This window comes from Artemia franciscana, chromosome 7, assembly GCF_032884065.1.
Source record: "Artemia franciscana chromosome 7, ASM3288406v1, whole genome shotgun sequence".
Classification (NCBI taxonomy): domain Eukaryota; kingdom Metazoa; phylum Arthropoda; class Branchiopoda; order Anostraca; family Artemiidae; genus Artemia; species Artemia franciscana.
Genome location: NC_088869.1, coordinates 57858802 through 57879762, shown reverse-complemented (window position 1 = coordinate 57879762; position 20961 = coordinate 57858802). Strand labels below are relative to the sequence as shown.

Here is a 20961-nt window from a genome sequence, read left to right as displayed (position 1 = left end):
CTTGACGGCTATGCTTCCGGATTGCGTCCTATTAATCCTTATTCGGCTTGCCCGTTTACTACGTTTACTACGCTGTAAACATAGCTTATTTGCAAGCCCTTGAAAATGTGCCACATTTCATGTTTTTTCCATCTTTTTGAAGATTGGATTTTTTCTTTATGTATGAAGCGACTTATCCTCAGTTTATCGTGCATTGTTCAACGTTAGTATATGTAAGTTATGCGACAAATAATCCAGACTATTTTGAGCAGTGATACTACTAGGCTCTGACTATTTAAGTCTCGTGAAACGCTAAAGATAAGTAATCGGGCTTGTTCGATAAGCAATCCTGGAATACCGGAACGCACTACAGACGAAATTTTTATCCATGGAAGAATAAAAACAACTACACTATCAACATAACTTTTCTCCAGCTGTTTAAAGCTAGGATTGACAGGGATAAGGACATGAAAGTACGATTGGTCATTTTATTATAGTCTCAAGGTGTAGCAATATTGGAAATCCGTAAATCGATTAAAGCAAAGTAATTAAAATTTCTTTTCAATATATGCTTTCAAAGTTTTCTCCAGCTGTTCAAAGCTGGAATTGGGACGCAAGATAAGGACGCAAGGACATGAAAGTACGTTTGGGCATTTTATCATTATCTCGAAAATGCGGCGACATCGGAAATTCTGAAACCCTCTTATGGATTAAAGCAAGGTAACTTGCAAAATGTTTAATGGACTAAGGTCAAATATAGTAGCTTTAAGCTAACATGAGCATGCCAAAATTGAATAAGAGAGAATTGAATAATCCAGGGATCTGAATGAAATAACAACAAAAATTCAAAGTAGCAAGTACTATACCAAGTTCAGTCAACACAATAAGATATAAAACATCAAGTAATAAAGTTAGTGGTTAAAACGAACAAGTTTAGGCATAATACACGAAATTTAGGCATGATACAATGACAAAGTATAGGCACAGCAAAATTTACTTTAATAACTTTCGACTTCTCAGTTAAAAATGATGAATCAATATATAAATCGGTGATGAATAAATAAATTGATGAATCAATAAAAAACGTCCTAATATCTGGGATCGTCCTAATCTCCGTCCTAGGAATCAAATCAGATGAAGACATGCTTAATTTCTGTTTGTTTTTTGTTTTCCATTTGTCAAAGAACTTCGTCAAATCTAGCCATAAGGACCTATTTATCTAAGTTACTCACGACAGCTGAATTCAGATGGAATTTTCAAAGATTATCATATTTTGCTAGAAAGTAATTTAAGGCTTGGTATATACATGATTTAGATCTTATTTCTACTCTTTTTGAATTTGTTTCAAATTAAGCTCAACAGTTTTAAATGGATTTCAACTTATCTCAGTGAGAAGTAAATGTTTTCCAAGAGGCCTGAAAAACAATTTAAAGATGATTAGATGAAATATTTCTGGAGCTTTATTTTTCTAGATTGCGTTCTTTTTTTTTGGAGCTTTGGTAAACCCTCTGAGTCAACCATTTTTTCTTTTTTTCATTTTTTCCATTTTTTAAAAATAGGATATAATTGCAAGCTATTCTTCGAAATCTAGAGAAGAGTTTTTTTTCTTTTAAGGCTTGATATATACATATTTTAGATTTGATTTCCATTTTTTAGGTTAGTTTAAAAGGAAGCTGAACAATTTTCAAAGAATTTCAGTTTATCTGAGGAAATGTAGATGTTTCCAAAGATACGTGAAAAATAATTTATAGATGTTTACATGAAATATCTTTGAAGCAATATTTTTCTAGATTGCATTTCTGCGTCGCCTGCTTGAGAAATCCTCTGATTCGACTAACTTGTCTCGAGCTCTGCTCCAAACTTTAAGACTAATGGTGATTGCAAGGATAAGAGAAGAAGGACCTACAATCGAAAATCCCCATGCTTTGTTAGAATCGCTATCATTTTTGTTTCACAACCCAAAGGAGAATATTGATTGCCAAAATATCATAATGAAAAAACTTCTTGGGAAAGTGTCACGATTCAGTCCGAAAGATACGAAGAGGCTAATTTTCTACCTTTGCAAGTTAAGGTATTTATTTTCTTTCTCTTCTTTTTTATTTTAAAATTTGGAATCATTATTAAAAGCTGTTATCAAATTTTGTTTAAAAATCATTTGGTTGCTCAAACAAACGCAACTTAGAAACAGTAGGGAATTTTTCAAAGACAGTGGAATTCAATTCAGTGGATATTTTGACCCTACATTTTTAGTTTTTTAACGTAAGTTTATTATATATATATATATATATATATATATATATATATATATATATATATATATATATATATATATATATATATATATATATATATATATATATATATATATATATATATATATATATATATATATATACTAGCTGTTGGGGTGGCGCTTCGCGCCACCCCAACACCTAGTTGGTGGGGCGCTTCGCGCCCCCCCAAGCCCCCCCGCGCGCGTAAGTCGTTACGCTCCATATTAGTTATGCGCCATTGTAGTTGTGTCCCTGTGTCCCACCTGTGAATATAGATAGATTTATATATGTGTTTCAAACTACGCAAAAATTGCGAATAAACAACATTCTTGGCTTTCCCATTGTCTGTGCATATGCAAAGCCGTATGTACTAATAATGACGTCATATACAAACGCTCTTTTTACAAACAAACAAACATGCATCCACATAACTCGTTTTTATATAGATAGATACAATACAAATTAACTGCGTAAAACTTGCGAATAAACAACATTCTTCGCTGTCCAATTGTCGCTGCATATAAATACATTGTCAGGTTTACCGACCCTCGAACATGCAACGTACAATTGTCCATGGGAAAAACAATCAGGATTAAGATCTATACCACATTTTTCTAATGATTGACCTTGAGCTTTGTTAATGGTGATTGCAAATACTAATCGAATTGGGAATTGCAATCTTTTAAATTGAAAAAGCAGATCCGTTGGAATCATGGGAATGCGAGGAATAAGAACAGCCTCACCCTCATAAGGCCCTGTCAAGATTGTGGCCTCTATTAGGTTTTCCATTGTTTTTTTTTACGGCAAGTCGCGTGCCATTGCAAAGCTTTGGTGGGTTGATATTTCTTAAAAGTATTATTGGTACGCCTATTTTTAGTTGTAGCACGTGTGGTGGAAACCCTGAAGGATCTATGGAATTTAAAAATTCAGATGGATAATTAACCGCTTCATTTGGTTCCAAAACTGTGTCGACTGACTTGTAAAGGACTGCCTGGTCTCGAATCTTGTTCAAAACAATATTGTTGATTTCGTGGACGTCTATATTTTTGGGTGCGAGAATCGCTCTTTCACTTAGCCATTTATTATTTTTATAATTTTTTAGAATATTCGGAAATACTTTTTCAATCAATTCATTTTTGGACGTCACTAAATTACAGAAATCAGCAGGTAGTTGTATACGTCCTGAAATTGAGTCTACTGTTTGACCAGAGTCATCGTTTTGCAATCGGACACGCATATTTGTAGTTAATTTTAATATTTTTACGTGTGCCTATAAATTAGAATTTTTTAGGCAAGCATTCATTTCGTCTGCAGGAGTTAAACTACGTAAAAATTGCGAATATACAACATTCTTGGCTTTCCCATTGTCTCTGCATATACAAAGCCGTATGTACTAATAATGACATCATATGCAAACGCTCTTTTTACAAACAAACAAACATGCATACATACAACTCGTTTTTATATAGATAGATAGATAGATAGATAGATAAAATACAAATCAACTGCGTAAAACTTGCGAATATACAACATTCTTCGCTGTCCAATTGTCGCTGCATATAAATAGATTGTCAGGTTTACCGACCCTCGAACATGCAACGTATAATTGTCAATGGGAAAAACAATCAGTATTAAGATCTATACCACATTTTTCTAATGATTGACCTTGAGCTTTGTTAATGGTGATTGCAAATGCTAATCGAATTGGGAATTGCAATCTTTTAAATTGAAAAGGCAGATCCGTTGGAATCTTGGGAATGCGAGGAATAAGAACAGCCTCACCCTCAAAAGGCCCTGTCAAGATTGTGGCCTCTATTAGGTTTTCCATTGTTTTTTTTACGGCAGGTCGAGTGCCATAGCAAAGCTTTGGTGGGTTTATATTTCTTAAAAGTATTATTGGTAGGCCTATTTTTAGTTGTAGCACGTGTGGTGGAAACCCTGAGGATAATATCTCGAGGTAAAAACTGATCACCGACCATAACGATGGCCACTTCGTCGATAGTTGGAGCATTGTATCTACGCACATGTTGGCCAGGAGGCGTTTTGTCAGCGGAAATGACAATTTTATGCGTATAAGTAGGCATCAAATCGATGGCTGTTTTGAACAGACGCACTAAATTATTATTTTCGTGGAAAAGATGTTGTAATTGGGAAACGATTGTCCTTTCAATGTTGGGAGAAATTTCGCAACGTGCATTCAATTCAGAATTTCTATCACTGATGAAGTACAATTGTAAAAATTTATGATTCTCGCCTGAGAATGGAAGAAGAGACCCTGCTCTATGATAAATTTGCCCTTTTACTTTGAAAGTAGACATAAATTGATCTGGATTTTCAATTTGGGCTCCAAACGACGTCATTTGGAAACATGAGTTGTATTTTCTGATTCATTTATATTCCTTATGTCCCGGTGTCCCGGTCGTCATTTATATCCCCCTGTTTTATATCCCGCTTATTTTTCAGTTTTTTCCTTTTTTTAGTTTTTTTTTTACTTTTTTAGTTCTTTTAGTTTTTACGTTTTTTAGTTTTTTTTAGTTTTTTAGATGAATTTTTTTTTAGTTTTTTACCTTTTTTTCTTTTTAGTTTTTTATTGGTTTTTACCTTTTTTTAGCTTTTTATCTTTTTTTTTTTTTTTTTTTATTTTTAATTTTATTAGTATTCTTTGTCTCTTCTATTTTTCATTTTTCCTTTTTTTTAGTTTTTTTAGTTTTTAGTTTTTTAAGTTTTTTCCTTTTTTTAGTTTCTTTAGTTTTTTTTTAGTTTTTCGGCTTTTTTATTTTTTTATTAGTTTTTAGTTTTTTTGTAGTTTTTGCCTTTTTTTATTTTTTTTCAGTTTTTTTTTTAGTTTTTAGTTTTTTACCTTTTTTAGCCTAACCAGGATTTGAACCTGGGACCTTCATTCTCCGTTCTGACACCCTCTCTCACCGAGTGACTACTCCAGCATGTTCATTTTGGTGTTTTAAATGGTATACTATTAACCAAATTAATGTGTTTTACAATATACTAAGCATCGTCATAACAAAAATGATGGCAACTAATTTCATGACGTCAGCCGAAACATGACGTCACCTGATCCACAGATCCACAGACAACTTATTTTTATATATATATATATATATATATATATATATATATATATATATATATATATATATATATATATATATATATATATATATATATATATATATATATATATATATATATATATATATATATATATATATATATATATATATATATACTTTTTTTGGTATTTTGCTAAAGATGGCCCTTGCACATAGGGCCGAAATATCCAGTGAGTTGAATTCAGCTGTCTTGGAAAAATTCCCTATTGTTTCTAAGTTGTATTTGTTTGATATAAAAAGGCAGTGTGGTCTTCGTCGCTAATTTGGTTGCTATTATGGCGGTCGCTCTTTACTTACAGTTCGTATATAGAATACATACTTACAGCATCTAAATAGTTCAGACTTGTATTTTTCCACAAAACATACGTTACAAAAGAACCCATGACTTAACAAACATGTCTTTCAACCTATATACAGCACTGAGCATTACATAGCTATATAGAAAAGCACTATCAATTAACACTATTCATATCTTATCTTATTAAACGAAAGATAATTGTACATATGTATATTTATTAATTTATTTGTATTTTTTCCTCGAAAACAGGAGCATAATTTTTATGAAAATTTGCTTACTAACTTTTTCTGGCGTAAAAAAAAAGAAGAAAATATCTAGATAGTTTACAATCAATCAATCAATCAATCTATTTATTAAGAGAAAATAAAGAAAAATTACAAGCATTAGACCTTTGGCATGGTCTAAAATGCCAAAGGCTCTTTGGCATGTGATGGTGGCTTTGTCACCATCACAGTGCGAATATTCGGCTTTGCGAAATTTACGGCTTTGCGAATATTCGCCTGGAGCCTTAATTTCGGTTTGTATTTAAATACAAAAAAAAGCTTAAAGAGAACCTAATAAGTAGAACTTGAGAAATTTAACTGGTAAATGAACGTGCGGATTGGATGAGTCCAGTAATTTGAACCGAAATGATTCATAGAAAATAGAAAATATGACATAGAAAAATATCGTAAAAATATCGGTGCTGTTGTGCCCAAGCTGCCTTAAAGAGGACTGGAGATGCATCTTTATAATCCCAAATGCTAAAAAGTTTCAAAAAAGATCCTCAAAATTGTTATCTATTTTGGATTCTAAGTGAAAAATAGTGCAACTTTTTCTGATTTTTATTATTTTTAAAAATACCATTTTAAAGTTATACCATTCAAACCTTTAAGTAAATTCATATGGGCAAAAACAAAAAAGTTAAAGGATACGGCAATGGACTTTACAGTCACTACCAGCGGTGCTGATCTTCTTTTGACCGGCCTTCCGCCAGGAAGTGCAATGGAAGGTCGGAGCCAGCCATCCTGTGCCTTCACTCATCTATTCTGTTTACCTTCCCGAGATTTCTCCAGGTGTGCATTTGAAGATGGGTTTGACCGTGGTTAAGCTTACAGAGTCGCACGACTGACCATCGTTCCAAACCAAGCATCGGCGACATTAGGACTCGACCTCCATCCCAAAGGAAATTTGATTACAAGTCTAGCACGCCAACCACTCACCTAGAATATATTTTCAATTCGCATAGAATTTCAACAAAACAAACTCAAAATATTGGTCAGCACGATTTCCATCGCTAACGGCTCATTGCAGCTCTCATTAAATGAAAATATCGTTTTCTATCTCTTTAACAAGCAAGATAACTTTCCAAATATTATACTGTGCTACTATAATATAGAATGCAACTAATTGTATTGAAGCGAAACTCTCAGAACCATTTTTAATTTTAAAAATGGGTTTTTAAAAATGGGTTTTAAAAATTTTTTTAAATGGTTATTATATTTTGGGATTTTGAATTGTCATAGTCTAGACATTAAAAATTGGGCAAGTCCATAGATAACTACCAAAAGTTTGTGGAGTAGTGATTTTAAAAGAAGCCGATGCTGAATTCGAATCTGGTTGGAACAAATTTTCCTAGCTTCAGGGTAAAATTTTACCTTGAAGGCAAATATTCAAAATGAAGGCACATGAGTGTCATCACATATCGATGACGCAGTTAAGGATAGGCAACATTGTCTGGACGTTCGTAGGGCGAGGTGAAGACTTTCCATGCGAATAGGGACGCACGTGGAGATGGGAGTGGGTCTACGGTGCTGTTCTATTTGGAATGTTGAGATTTTTACAAAAATTCTATAGTTTATCGTTTCTACTTTAGATATATCACTTTCTCTAATTTATGTTATTATTTATGTATGTTTCTTGACAATCTTTTGAAGTTGTGACACTCTCCCACCTTAGATTATTGTTTATTTTTCCCCCCCCCGCCCCACTTCCTCCGTACCTAAAAAACAACAAAAGGCAACAATATTTGCGTATATCTTTGCCCGAGAGAGTTTTTGCGACCAAACAATTGTCAAATAAGGAGAATGAAAAACAAGGCATAAAACAGGTAACTACTGTGGGGACTGCCACTTCAAAATATTTTTTTTTTATTAAACGTCTTTTATTATCACTTTCTTAATACAACCCTTAAGGTTTCAATAGGTTTAAATATTGAATATTTGTACCTTCATTGCATAAACAAAAGAGTAGTTGAGGGAAACCCTCATCTTAACGTGACCAAACAACTGCAACTCATGTGAACATCTTAATGCGACCGAAATTTAAAGTAAAGCAGTTCTGATCTTAATTTGAATTGAAAAAAAAGCATAAAACATGTAACTACTGTGGGGACTGCTACTTTAATATCTTTTTATGGCACTTGGTATCTACCAAGTGACATATAGCGATCGCAAATTCTGTCGGTCGGTCTGTCTTTCCCGGTTTTGGTACTTTAGGCACTTCCGGGTAAGCTAGGACGATGAAATTTGGCAGGCGTATCAATAACCAGACGAGATTAAATTAGAAATTGTCGTTTCCCCGATTTGACCATCTGGGGGGGGGAGTGGGGGGACGGTTAAATCGGAGAGGTATTTTTAACGTACGAACAGGTGATCAGATCTTAATGAAATTGGACGTTTGGAAGGATATTGTGTCTCAGAGCTCTTATGTTAAAAACCGACCGGATCCCGTGGCATTGAGAGGAGTTGGGGGAGGGGGATCTAAAATCTTGGAAAACGCTTAGAGTGGAGGGCTCGGGATGAAACTTGGTGGGAAAAATAAGCACAAGTCCTAGAGACGTGATTGACATAACCGGAACAGATCCGCTCTCTTTGGGGGAGTTGAAGGGGAAGGGTTAATTCTAAAAAATAAAAAATGAGGTAATTTTAACTTACGAAGAAGTGATCGGATCTTAATGAAATTTCATATTTAAAAGGAATCGTAACTCAGATCTCTTATTTTAAATCCCGACTGGATCCAGTGTCATTGGGGGGGGGGAGTGGAAATCTTGGGAAACGCTAAAAGCGGAGAAATCAGGATCAAACTTGGTGGGAAGAATAAGCACAAGTCCAAGATAAGTGACTGACATGACCGGACCGGATCTGTTCTCTTTGGTGGAGTTGGAGGGGGGGAGTAATTCGGAAAAATTAGAAAAATGAGGTATTTGTAACTTACAAACGGGTGATCAGATCTTAATGAAATTTGAAATTTAGAAGGATCTTGTGCTTAGAACTCTCATTTTAAATCTCGACCAGATCCAGTGACATTGGGAGGAGCTGGAGGAGGAAACTGGAAATCTTGGAAAACGCTTAGAGTGGAGATATTTGGATGAAACTTGATGGGAAGAAAAGCACAAGTTACAGATACGTGATTGACATAATTGGAACGGATCCGTTCTCTTTGGGGGAGCTAGGGGTTGTTAATTTGGAAAATTAGAAAAATTGAGGTATTTTTAACTTAAGAACGGGTGACCAGATCTGAATGAAATTTGATATTTAGAAGGAACTCATGTCTGAGAGCTCTTATTTCAAATCCCGACCAAATCTGTTGACATTGGGGGGATTTGGAGGGGGAAACTGGAAATCTTGGAAAACGCTTATAAATGTCGTAGATTCGTGATTGACGTGACCGAACTGGATCCGCTCTCTTTGGGGGAGTCTTATTGCCAAATAAGGACATAATTAAAAACAAAGCATCAAACAGGTAACTACTGTTGGGACTGCCACTTTAATATATTTTTTATTAACAGTCTTTTATTATTATTTTCTTAACACAACCCTTGAAGTTTCAATGGTTTAATTATTGAATATTTGTACCTTCATTGTATAAACAAAAGAGTAATTGAAGGAAATCCTCATCTTAATATGACCAAACAACTGTGACTCATGTGAACATCTTAGTGTGACCAAAATTTAAAATAAAGCAGTTCTGAGCTATTGCCAAAAAATTTCCAAATAAGGACATAATTAAAAACAAAGCATCAAACAGGTAACTACTGTGGAGACTGCCACTTTAATATATTTTTCTATTAACCGTCTTTTATTATTATTTTCTTAACACAACCCTTGAGGTTTCAATGGTTTAATTGTTGAATATTTGTACCTTCATTGTATAAACAAAAGAGTATTTGAAATCCTCATCTTAATATGACCAAACAACTGTGACTCATGTGGACATCTTAGTGTGACCAAAATTTAAAGTAAAGCAGTTCTGAACTGTTGCCAAACAATTGCCAAATAAGGAGAGAATTAAAAATGAAGCATAAAAAATGTAAATGCTATTGGGACTGACACTTTTATCTGGTATTGAGCGTCTGGGATACAAGTGGGTGCTTATAGGCGACTTAAACTGTGACATCACCGTTTCCTCGACACGAAAGGAATTGCTTTTTCAGTGTCTACCCTCAGTATTTAAGGTCCTAACGAAAGACCTCAGTTTTACATATATCCACTGCAGTGGTTTTGTCTCAAATTTGCACCACTGTATCTGCTATCAATCATTACTAACTTCAGCAGTGCATGTTGATGAAGATGAGAGAGATTATGATCACTTACCTCTGTATTTTGATATTATGGTTACTTCTGACATATGCTCGAACCAACCCTCAATGTCGCATAAGTGGTTTGAAAAACGTGATTGGTCTAGTGCGAACATGCCTCTTTACCTTGCTACACTTGGAGCTCTACTGTCCACCGTACGTGTCCCTTTCCATCTTCTTTGCACAAATGCGTACCCTATTATTGACAATGCTTGTGCTGATTTGAATCGCTATTATCGTGACATTATCTTATGTATAAAGCAAGCTGAAGATGTGGCCATCCCGCTGATCCGTGTCAGGCGGAATACCCAAAAACCAATTTGGAAGTGTGATCCATTGCTGAAAAAAGTCAAAAATAAGGCCAAAATCTGGTTAAGTATCTGGTCTGCCTGTGGTCGACCTTCTCGGTGTACTGTGTTTGATCTAAAACAAAATACGAAACTCGAATATAAACGCCATCTTCGTGCCGTTCGTTACTCCGGCGAAACTTTTCCGAAAAGTAATAGTGAGTGGCGAAAAGTGATAAATTCTGCCAAGTTTCCGGATGCAAGTTCTAGTGATATTATATCTCGTCCATCTTGATCGAACATTATTCAAAAATATTTTCGAAAGTTAATTATGCAGTGCATAAGCGTTTCTCATGTTTGCTTGAAAAAAATTTGCCGTCACGTTTATGTCAGAGACATGTGATTCCAGTTGAAAAGTGGGCTATTGTTAAAGGTATTAAGGGTTTAAAATCAAAATCTTTGGATGTTGATGGGATTAGTGTTTCGAATCTTGTTCCGAATTCTTTTGAACTGGTATCTCATCTCCAACTGTTTTTTCAAATGTGTTTGAGTAGTTCGTGTGTGCCCGACTCGTTCTTATGCGGTAGCGTTACATCACTTCTAAAAAAAGGAAAAGATCCGGTTTCTTGTAGTTCTTATAGGCCCATAACGGTAGCTTGTACTCTTAGCAAGCTTTTTGAACACCTCCTACTACCTTATATCACTAAGCTTGCTCTAAATGATGATAATCAATTTGGTTTTAGATCTGGGTTAGGCTGTCAGCATGCTCACCGTGCTTTGACTTCTTTATTAAAAGATTCCCATCGCACTCGTCGCGTACTTCATTTCGCGACCCTATACTTGTCTAAAGCATTTGACAGTATTTGTCATACTCAAGCATGGACAGCATTATGCCAGAGAGGAGTAAATCCATCCGTAATTCACGTGCTTCGTTTTTGGTACTCGCCTTAAGTCATTAGATAATTCTTATTTTGGTCATATCCCTGTTCGTAGCGGTGTAAGACAAGGGGGAGTTCTTTCGCCGTATATTTTTAATGCTTGTATTGAAAATGTATTATCAAAAATATCGACTACATGCCTACTAAGACCATCTGATATCTCATATCTGGCTTATGCGGATGACCTTCTTCTGATTAGTCAAACTGAGTCTGGTCTTGCCCGTTCAGTGAAGTCAGTTGCTTCTGCTTTCCGTGATATCGGTCTGTACCTAAATATTGACAAGTACGAGTTTCTTGTTTTCAACGGTAATAATTGTTCAGAATCACTATACTGCGGTGGTTTTAGTATTCCTCGTGTTAAATCGTTTCGTTGGCTTGGTATAACAGTTTGCGATTCTATGAATGCTCTCCGGTCCTGCGCTGTCAAAGATATTAGTGATAAGCTGAGGCTCGGTTACTCTAAGATTGTAGCAAATCGTGAACACTATAGGAGAAGAGTGCTAACTCGGCTTTACTCAAATTTTTGTGATCATTCTGTGCTCTTCTGTTCTGGTATTAGGTCACTCCTGTTGACTGGTTATCTAAAACGTATTCGCATAAATTATTACCGGTACTGCAAATTTCTTTTATACCTACCTCGTTCCTACCGGAATACAAAACTGGTTAAAAAGTATTGTGCGACAGATATTACTGGTGCTTTCGAAAAACTATCTGCGAAGCTAGCTATTGAAGCGCTTTATAGGCTATGATGTTTTCATCGCCTTATCCGTCTTTTTTCTGTATGTGATTAAATTTGTTTCTTTTGTATTACTTTTGCTGTTTTTCTTTTGTATTTAACTCCACTTAACTTCTGTTTTGTGAAGTGGGTGATAAATAAATTATTATTATTATTATTATTTTATATATATTTTTCTATTAACAGTCTTCTATTATTATTTTCTTAATACAATCCTTGAGGTTTCAATAGTTCTTAATATGACCAAACAACTGTGACTCATGTGAACATCTTAGTGTGACCAAAATTTAAAGTAAAGCAGTTCTGAGCTGTTGCCAAACAAGTACCAAGTAGATTCTGGCTATTTGAGTAGATTCCTGAAATTTTTATTCATGCTGCTTTACTACTTTTTATAAAATAAAACATAACAAAGAATTTATGTCTGAAAAGCTTTTTTATACCCTTCTTCTTCCAAGAGAAGTCACTTTGGTCTTTGTTGAAATAAAAACTAGAAGCCGTTTTCAGTAAAGTGACCTTCATGCTTCGTTATTATTGAAGCTGGACTCGTAAAATTGCTGCATGTGTCAGCTAATATGTCTACTTGCTTTGTCGTGAACGATAAGGACTCATAAATGATAGGCTATAGTTTTATAATGAGTTATAATCGTGGTGTTTGACATCTTCTGCTTTTTTCTGCCGAGCCAAAATATTCTCAGTGTCTAAAAAGAGTTTCAACCATTTTTACTTTTTAATTGTTTTGCAGCACAAGATTACTAGACGACTCCGCTGAGCCAGGTTCCGGTTTTGCATATACGGTGGACCCCCTACTTGAGGTTCTATATTATGAAACCGTCAAAGTCTTCATTGGCCAGTTGTATAAAATGGAACCACGTGATATTGTTTCGGCAATGTGGTCTATGGTTGACCACCTCAATGTTGCTGAATTTCTTTTTAATGAGGAATTTTGTAAAGATGTTGCTGATATGGCAATAAGAAGAAATTGGGAGTTTTATGAACTATCACGGCTGTGCTACTGTATGAATAGAATGGTAATATTAGTTTTATGTCTCTTTGAACATAATAACACATGACATTGGGTAACGTTAAAAGTGTTTGACATTAACTGTCGTCAGTATTCAGGGGTGGATACAGAACTGGTGTTAAGGGGGGGGGGGGGCAACAAAAATTGGACTCCTCCGTTGGTATTTTTGTCCCTCCATCCTTGTAATAAGATCAACTTTCGACCCCCTTAGGGGTATCAGTTGGTTAATGTTTGAATTATTTGTTTATTTTTAACCTAGAATTTCTTTGAAGGAAAAGTTTGCGATGCTTTAGCCAAGGTGTTGAAACGAAGAAATTGAGTTCTATGAACCGTCAAGACTCTATTAGTATATGATCAGAATGGTAATATTAATGTTATATAAGGTTTGAGCATAGTAACATATAGTAATGCTAATAGTGTTTGACATTAACTATCACCAATATCAATTGTTTTAATTAGCTAAAAATAATTGAGTAACAGTAATTGTTTATGGTAAAAAAAAGGTAAAGGATACGGCATTAGACTTTACAGTCCGTACCGGCGGTGCTGGTCTCCGTTTCTTGGCCCTTCAGCCAGGAAGTGCAATGGGGGTTTGGGGGCCAGCCACCCTGTGCTTTCGCACACCCTTCCTGTTTACCTTCCCCAGATTTCTCCAGGTACCCATCTAGAGCTGGGTCGACTCTGGCTAAGCTTACAGAGTCACGCCACTGACCCCCGTCCCAAACTGAAGAATTGGGTACCCTGGGATTCGAACCCGCGTCCTCTCAGACAAGGGATCCCGAATCCAGCGCACCAACCCACTCGGCCAGGACGGCTTTCCTGGCCGACCTTTCAAGAATTGAAAGGTCGACCTTTCAAGAATTTGGCAGAACCGTGTTTGCCAATGGTGCTGCAGGGTGACTTTTGAGGAGCGGCACCCGTCAATTCGCGAATTCGGCTCTATAGAACTTGTGATAGCTTTTTGAAAATAAATATTATCTTAGCTTCTTTAATGAAATTATAGCCCAGTGAACGACACAGTACTGCACTGGATCCTGATTAACGGATGTTTCTTCTGGGTTTCATTTGTTTTAGTGGGCTTTTTTGGGCTGAAACACCTCTTCCTAGCTAAGTTATCTACTATGGGCTGCCTTCCCATAGTAGTATAATAGTTGTAAGCATGGTTATATAATAAGTCGGAGGTAATGGGCTTGACATTACCTGTGCAGGATTTCGACTTTTGTTTATAAGACCATCGCCAAGTGTGGAAAACCATGTTGTGACCAAAAGGGACCTAGGATTGCACAATGCCTCCATTCAACTGGAGGTCCCTGGAAATTCTTAATGTCGGGTTCTAAGCTGGCTAAAGCACTTTTTGCGGACTTGAGAGGATGTATTTGTCCCTGTCCTACGCTGGCTGAGACCCATTGCTTTTCCTGAGACCATAATAATTTCAGTGATCTAATTAATGTAAAAATTAATAAATTAAAATTAATTAAAAAATAATTAATTTTTAAAACTATTTTTTTCAAAATTAATTAATTAAAAAATGATAAAAATAAAATTAATAAAAAATAATTAATTAATGTAAAAAATTAATGTAAAAATTGCAACTAGTGATGTTACAGTTTTAATCGTGTTGTTAGTATATTATGGTACATTTTAGACCTAGAGATGCTGTAGATGCGGTTTTAAGAGAAGAATAATGTGGATTTAGAAAGGCGGGGGGGGGGATATATTTACCAAATTTTCACAAAATTTTTACTGATCGAGAAGTGCCTGAGTCATCAGACCGCTTTAATCTTCAGTTTCGTAGATTATGAACACAAGTTTGATTCAGCCGATAGAAGAGCATTAGCGGAGGTCCGATCCTTGTATAACGAAAAGAGAAATCATCAATGCAACAGCACAAACACATTAAAAAAAAAGAGAAAAGACCAGATAAATATATTAAAGGGATTAGTTTAAAAAGCAAGAATCTTTGGGGAATGATATTCAGTTTTATTTTTCAGGTCATTTTCAGAAGCTATAAAATTAAATTAAAAAATAATGTTTGTGTCAGGATTAAAAATTATTGAAATGTTTCTCCAACATACAAATAGCAACCCATACTATGGATTCTTATTGAAGAAAACTGACAAAATATAAAATATTATTTTCCATGAGAAAGACTATGTCAATGAAAAACGAACAGAAATTAATTAAAAAAAAACTTCGTCCGCAAGACATGTTTTGCAAAGAAAAGTAAAGAGCTCCATTAAGGAAAAAACGAGCAAAAATAAAGTCAAATAATCTTCTAAACGCAAAACTATCATAAATCACTATCAATAAGCAAATGAAACTCAAAACGAACAGATATTAAAATAAATAGCCGAGTCAAACTCAAAACGACCAAAAATAACTCGAGTAGGGCTGATAACCACAATGGCTTTTCAAGACCTGAACACATTTTGTGTTTTACTGGAAAAAAAAAAAAAAACAAACAAACAAATGACCGTGAATTGTCAGTTTAATTTAAATATACTGACATTTTTTCCTTGAGGTTTTGATAATTTTGCACTTATGAAAGTAAGAAAGGTGAAAACATTTCAAACGTATTCTGTTTTCAGTAAAGCGCAAATTGTTTTCTGGTCCTGAGAAGGCATAGGGGTTATTAGCCCTGCTCATTTTAATTTTTGCTCGCTTTGGGTTTGACTCGGCAATTTATTTTAATTTCTGTTCGTTTTGAGTTTCATTTATTTATTGATAGTGATTTGTGATAGTTTTATGCTTAGAAGATTATTTGACTTTATTTTTACTGATTTTTGGCTTAATGGAGCTCTTTACTTCTCTTTTAAAAACTTGTCTTGCGGGAAAAGTTTTTTTAAATTAATTTCTGTTCGTTTTTATTGACATTGTCTTTTCCGTGGAAAAAATAATATTGTATACCTTTTCAGTTTTCTTCATCAAGAATCCATAGTATGGGTTGTTTTTGTATGTTGGAGAAACTTTTCAATAATTTTTAATCCTGACGCAAACAGTATTTTTAATTTAATTTTATAGCTTCTGAAAATGACCTGAAAAATAAAACTGAAAATCATTCCCTAAAGATTCTATCTAAGTTCTTGGACAACCCAGATACACTACACTCTTTTTATTTATTTAAATTGTGAGAGCAGAAGTAGTAATAGTTGTTTCCTCTAAAGTTTCAACTTAATACTCCTAATTGTTCTCGATATATTGCTGAGATGTCTTATTGGCAACCATAAACAAAATGCCTTTTGTTTTATTTTAAAGCAGCATTTAGTTTTAAAGCAATATCGCACAATTACATTATTCTGGGGGATTGACATTCCCAATATCCGTAAAGACATAGTTGCTGGACCTTTCTACTATGCTAAACAAAATGGCTGTCTCAAAATTATGACTGAATGCGTTTGGAAAATGAATGGGCTTGAGAGACGGGCTGCTTGTCCTCAAATCTCTTGTCACTCTTAAAAATGACACCAGAAACTCATGCTGTAATTGGAGTGCCAAGGTGGAGGACTTTCCCCTTCATATATCTAGTAAAAATATTTGAATCAAGTAAAAACAAAGTGAAAACATTATAAATGTATTTTGTTTTCAGTTATGTTCTGGTCTTGAGAAGGAATGGGGGTAGTCAAATTAACTCATGTTAATTTTTGTCCGTTTTGAGTTTGACTCGGTTATTTTTGCATGATTTAAATAAACAAAATACGTTTAAAGCGTTTTGACTTTTTAAACTTTAGTAAACTAAAAATTATTAAAACTTTAAGCAATATATATCAGTATATGTATACTAAACTGACAATCCAAAGCCTTTTTTTCAGTAAATTTTATGTCTTGGTCTTGAGAAAGTATTGAGGTTTTCAAAGATATATACCTTATATGTATATACCTTATTTGGCCCCAGGGTATAACTTACCTTACCCTCAGGGTTATGGGTGGGGGTGGCTGGGTGTTTTGTCACCCTCAAAGACATAATTTCCGATCCTTTCAATAACACTTAACAAAATAGCTATCTCAAAGTTTTGCTTGGATATGTCTGGGGAAAGGGTGTGCATTTGAGGGGGGTTAGTAGCCCTCCAATCACTTTTGATGGAGGACTTTTGATACTTAATGGAGATGCTTTTGTTTTCACTTGTATTTTTTTCAGCATTACATCAATCTTGATCTTTGTGAACATTACTTTAACCTCCTGAAGCAGAATATGTCCTACGTGACGTCCCAAGTAAAAAACTTATCGCAGTCGCTTTCTTATCTAAGCATGTGCAGTTACAGACCAAATCAGTTTGATGATGCCTTCAGTCATGCAATGACATTGGGTAGGGATGTTATATCTCAGGTATCTTTTTCTCTTTTTTTTATTATCCTTTTCTTTTTCTACTAAAATTAAAAACAAAGAGTGAAAGTGTTTTTTCATAAGAAAATAAGAAATTTCATAAGAATATTGTCTAGTAATTTTTTGCTTTTAATACAAATTTTTTTTTTTTAATTTTTGATTTATCTTTTATATCCGAAACGAAGTGAATTTGATGTAAGCTGCTTTTTTGTAATTTAAAGAAGTTGTTTTTATGAGAGTAAAATAAAATAATTTGATCTAAGTTGCAGCCATGTGTAGTTACAGATCAAACCATTTTCAGGATATAGATGTATCTAAATTTAGTTATTTATTTCTCAAACAATTTTAAAAGATGGAGAAATTAATGTTTTAGCTAATATTCTGGTTATTGTAAATCGTAAGTATGGATTTGATATAGAAGCAGACTGAATACTTGCACACGTTTTCCAGTATTATGTAACAGTTTTGCAATTTTTGTAAAATAGTTATAAACAGTTTGCAGTTATTTATTTTGTAACAACAAGTAATTTTCTGAATGTTGAATGTACAAATAAATAAATAGCTATTAAAGTGAATGTCAGAACAAAACTTAGCTTAAGACTAAAAAATTAAGTGTACTGTGAATGTGATAGATGGCCTTGTTCAAATTTTTATTCTCAAATACTATATTTCTCATGTATTTCTTTTTTTTACTATTTACAATATTCAAAGTATCGACAGTAGATTTGCTCCAGAAGCAAATTATCATGAATGATAATTAATTATTTGTAAATTAATAATTACTTGTCATAAATAATAACCAATTATTTGTTATGATTGACAGACCAAAACAACGGATTGCAAAAATTGTAAGCAATTTATACTGCTATAATTGCGGAAGGGGCTATACTAGTAAGCAATTCATACAAAATGAATTGCATACTACGTAAGCAAAAATTGTAAGCAATTCATACTGCTATAATTGCAGTATGAATTTTACCCTTTTGGTATTTTGAGCATTTAAGCAAGGGGAGGGGGACTGTTGTTGTTACCTGCCATTTTGGGAAGTAGGAAATAACCATAGATTTGTTATTACCTAAATAGATATCATATAATATAGAAAAAGCTCTGAAATACGTGATCAGGTGAACAACCACCAAGCGCCTGTCAAAAATGATGGAATCAACGGTGAAATTAATCTGTTTATATTTCAGACCCATAAAAGGACTTTTACTCCTGTATCAACTGTTTCAAACACCTTAGAAAACCTTAGTGCAGCTCTCGTTTGCGGAGTGCCTTTATTTAGTATTTCCAGAAATAAAGGGAGATCACTGATGGATTTCTCCCCCCCCCCCCCCAAAAAAAAAAAATACTCCTTCTATATTCATCCGAAGGCTTACGGAGAGTTAGAGAATTCGGGCATAAAAATGTACTTTTGAGGCTTCAAAACAAACTTTGGCCTAGAGAGAGTTCTGCGCTAATATAAGTGCTTTAAAGGAAGATTGACACATTACTACTTTCATTCTCTCATGCTCTCCCACCCTTTCTTTTACTTAGTCTTCTCTTGCCAGAGAGGGTAATGTATTTTACAAAAAAATACGCAAGCAACTTGCGAAAGCACTTGGTGTATGTAGTCTTTTGTTGATTAATACGTCTGTAGCAGTAGCAAAAAACTAACGACCCGTTGAGTCTTCGACTCTCAGGAGTCACGTGCACCAGGTGGTGGCGAAAATGTGCTAGGCACGGCGTAACTATGCCAAGCATCGTGGGAAAGTGGCACGTGTGGCGGAACTACTCAGAACATGTTGCGCTCCGAGGTCTACACCAGGTGGCAAAAAGTTGGCAACCCTTTATAATATTCATTAGTAACAATTAACTTCTAGGACGCACCGAATATAGTCGCTTGTTTAGGCCGCACGAACGTATTTACTAATTATCGACAGGTACCTCGATTAGCGAGTATATTTTCCAGTCACTCAACTCTTCGTTACCAGTAAAATTCGTTGTTTGTAGCAGCTTCTATTTCTAACGTTTCCAAAAAGAAATTCCAAAATTTCGGTGTTAAAATTCGGTGTTAGCTTGTGGTTACAGGAGGGCTTTATATAGTTTCTCTTTAACACACCCCTTTCTTTCAAAGAGTTAAGAATTTAATGCGAGACCTCTAGGTAGGGTAAAAGGACTAAGACCCTACCTTTTCACCAGGAGACGTCACTTTTCTGTTTCAAGTCTTATTGTCAATGAAATTGAGGCCTTTGCTGTTGTCTTTATTGCATATTTAGTCATAAGAATTATAACACACAAACAGACAAGAAGTTAACAGGTAGTTTCCCAACATGTATTTTGTATTTCGAAAATACAAGGGGGGGGCTGTAATCTGGTACCATTTTAGGGGCAAGATACGTATATGGTCGCTATGTGTTCAAAAAGTACATGCTTTTGTGTCGTTTTGCAAATTTTTGTCCCATTGCACCTTTAAATGTGTGCGCCTTTTTGAAAGTGTCTTCTATCTCCTGAAATGTCTTTAAATAATGCAAATGAAACAATTAGAAGCAAATTCATCGGCAACAAAATTGTACATGAATTTGAACATTCCGCTAAGACCATATAGTACTTCAAATAATTTATTTGAAAAAATAAACTTCTTGTGAAATTTCACTATCAATGAAATCTTTGGCATTGTTACCGTCCTGATCCTCCCATGTACATCATTTGTACCTTACAGATTTTTAACCTGGTTCCTGTTAATGTTGCTGGGATATTTTATATTTTCTGTAAATCTCTTCAAATCTTGTTTTATGTTCTAGTAATGCTCATCTGTGTGGTAGTCTTCCGTGTATGAATGTTAAAATTGATGAATTTCTTATGACATTGATAAAATCCTGATGTAAAAATCCCCCCAAAAGTTGGAGTTCATTTGATGAAAATGGCCTAACCATTGTAGCTGTCAGAGCTCAATTTTATTTAGCTCCGACTCTACTCTTTTATAGTCGAACATAAGCAATCCTCCAATCGTGCGTCATTTCTAAGTAACTTATACTAGAGGGCTAGAGTTCATTCTTTACATGATCTCTCTAATAGTTATTTTCTCTCTTGAGGAATAATGTTGATTAACTGCCCATCTGCTGCCAAGAGTTTGATTAGCCTTCCACTGAGCCTATTGAAAATGGTGGTACTAAACTGAATCATTTTAATTAGCTATTGGCTGAGTGTACGGAAGATAGTGATATCAAAACGATTACAAAACTGAATGGCTTTGGTTAATTTTTCGCTAAGACCGCAGAAAGAAGCGCATGAAATATAATGCCATCAACATCAGTATATTAATAAGACTAGTGTCATTGATGACTTTTCTTTTTAATGGTGAGAGTGGGGTTATGGATTTCGTCGATTGGGTAGCTGAATTCAAGGAATACTTCATATGGATGTGGGTTCGTATTACGGAA

The 20961-nt window shown here is 34.7% G+C and overlaps 1 protein-coding gene across 1 annotated transcript in view; it reads left to right on the top strand.

Annotated features, from left to right (window-relative positions):
* Nucleotides 1–20961, top strand: part of LOC136029530 (uncharacterized) — a 76094-nt gene that overhangs the window by 31031 nt on the left and 24102 nt on the right. The window contains exons 5-7 of the mRNA XM_065707996.1: nt 1770–2050; nt 12940–13225; nt 17354–17542. Coding sequence (XP_065564068.1) covers nt 1770–2050; nt 12940–13225; nt 17354–17542 — 756 coding nt within the window. The remainder of the gene's footprint in view (nt 1–1769; nt 2051–12939; nt 13226–17353; nt 17543–20961) is intronic.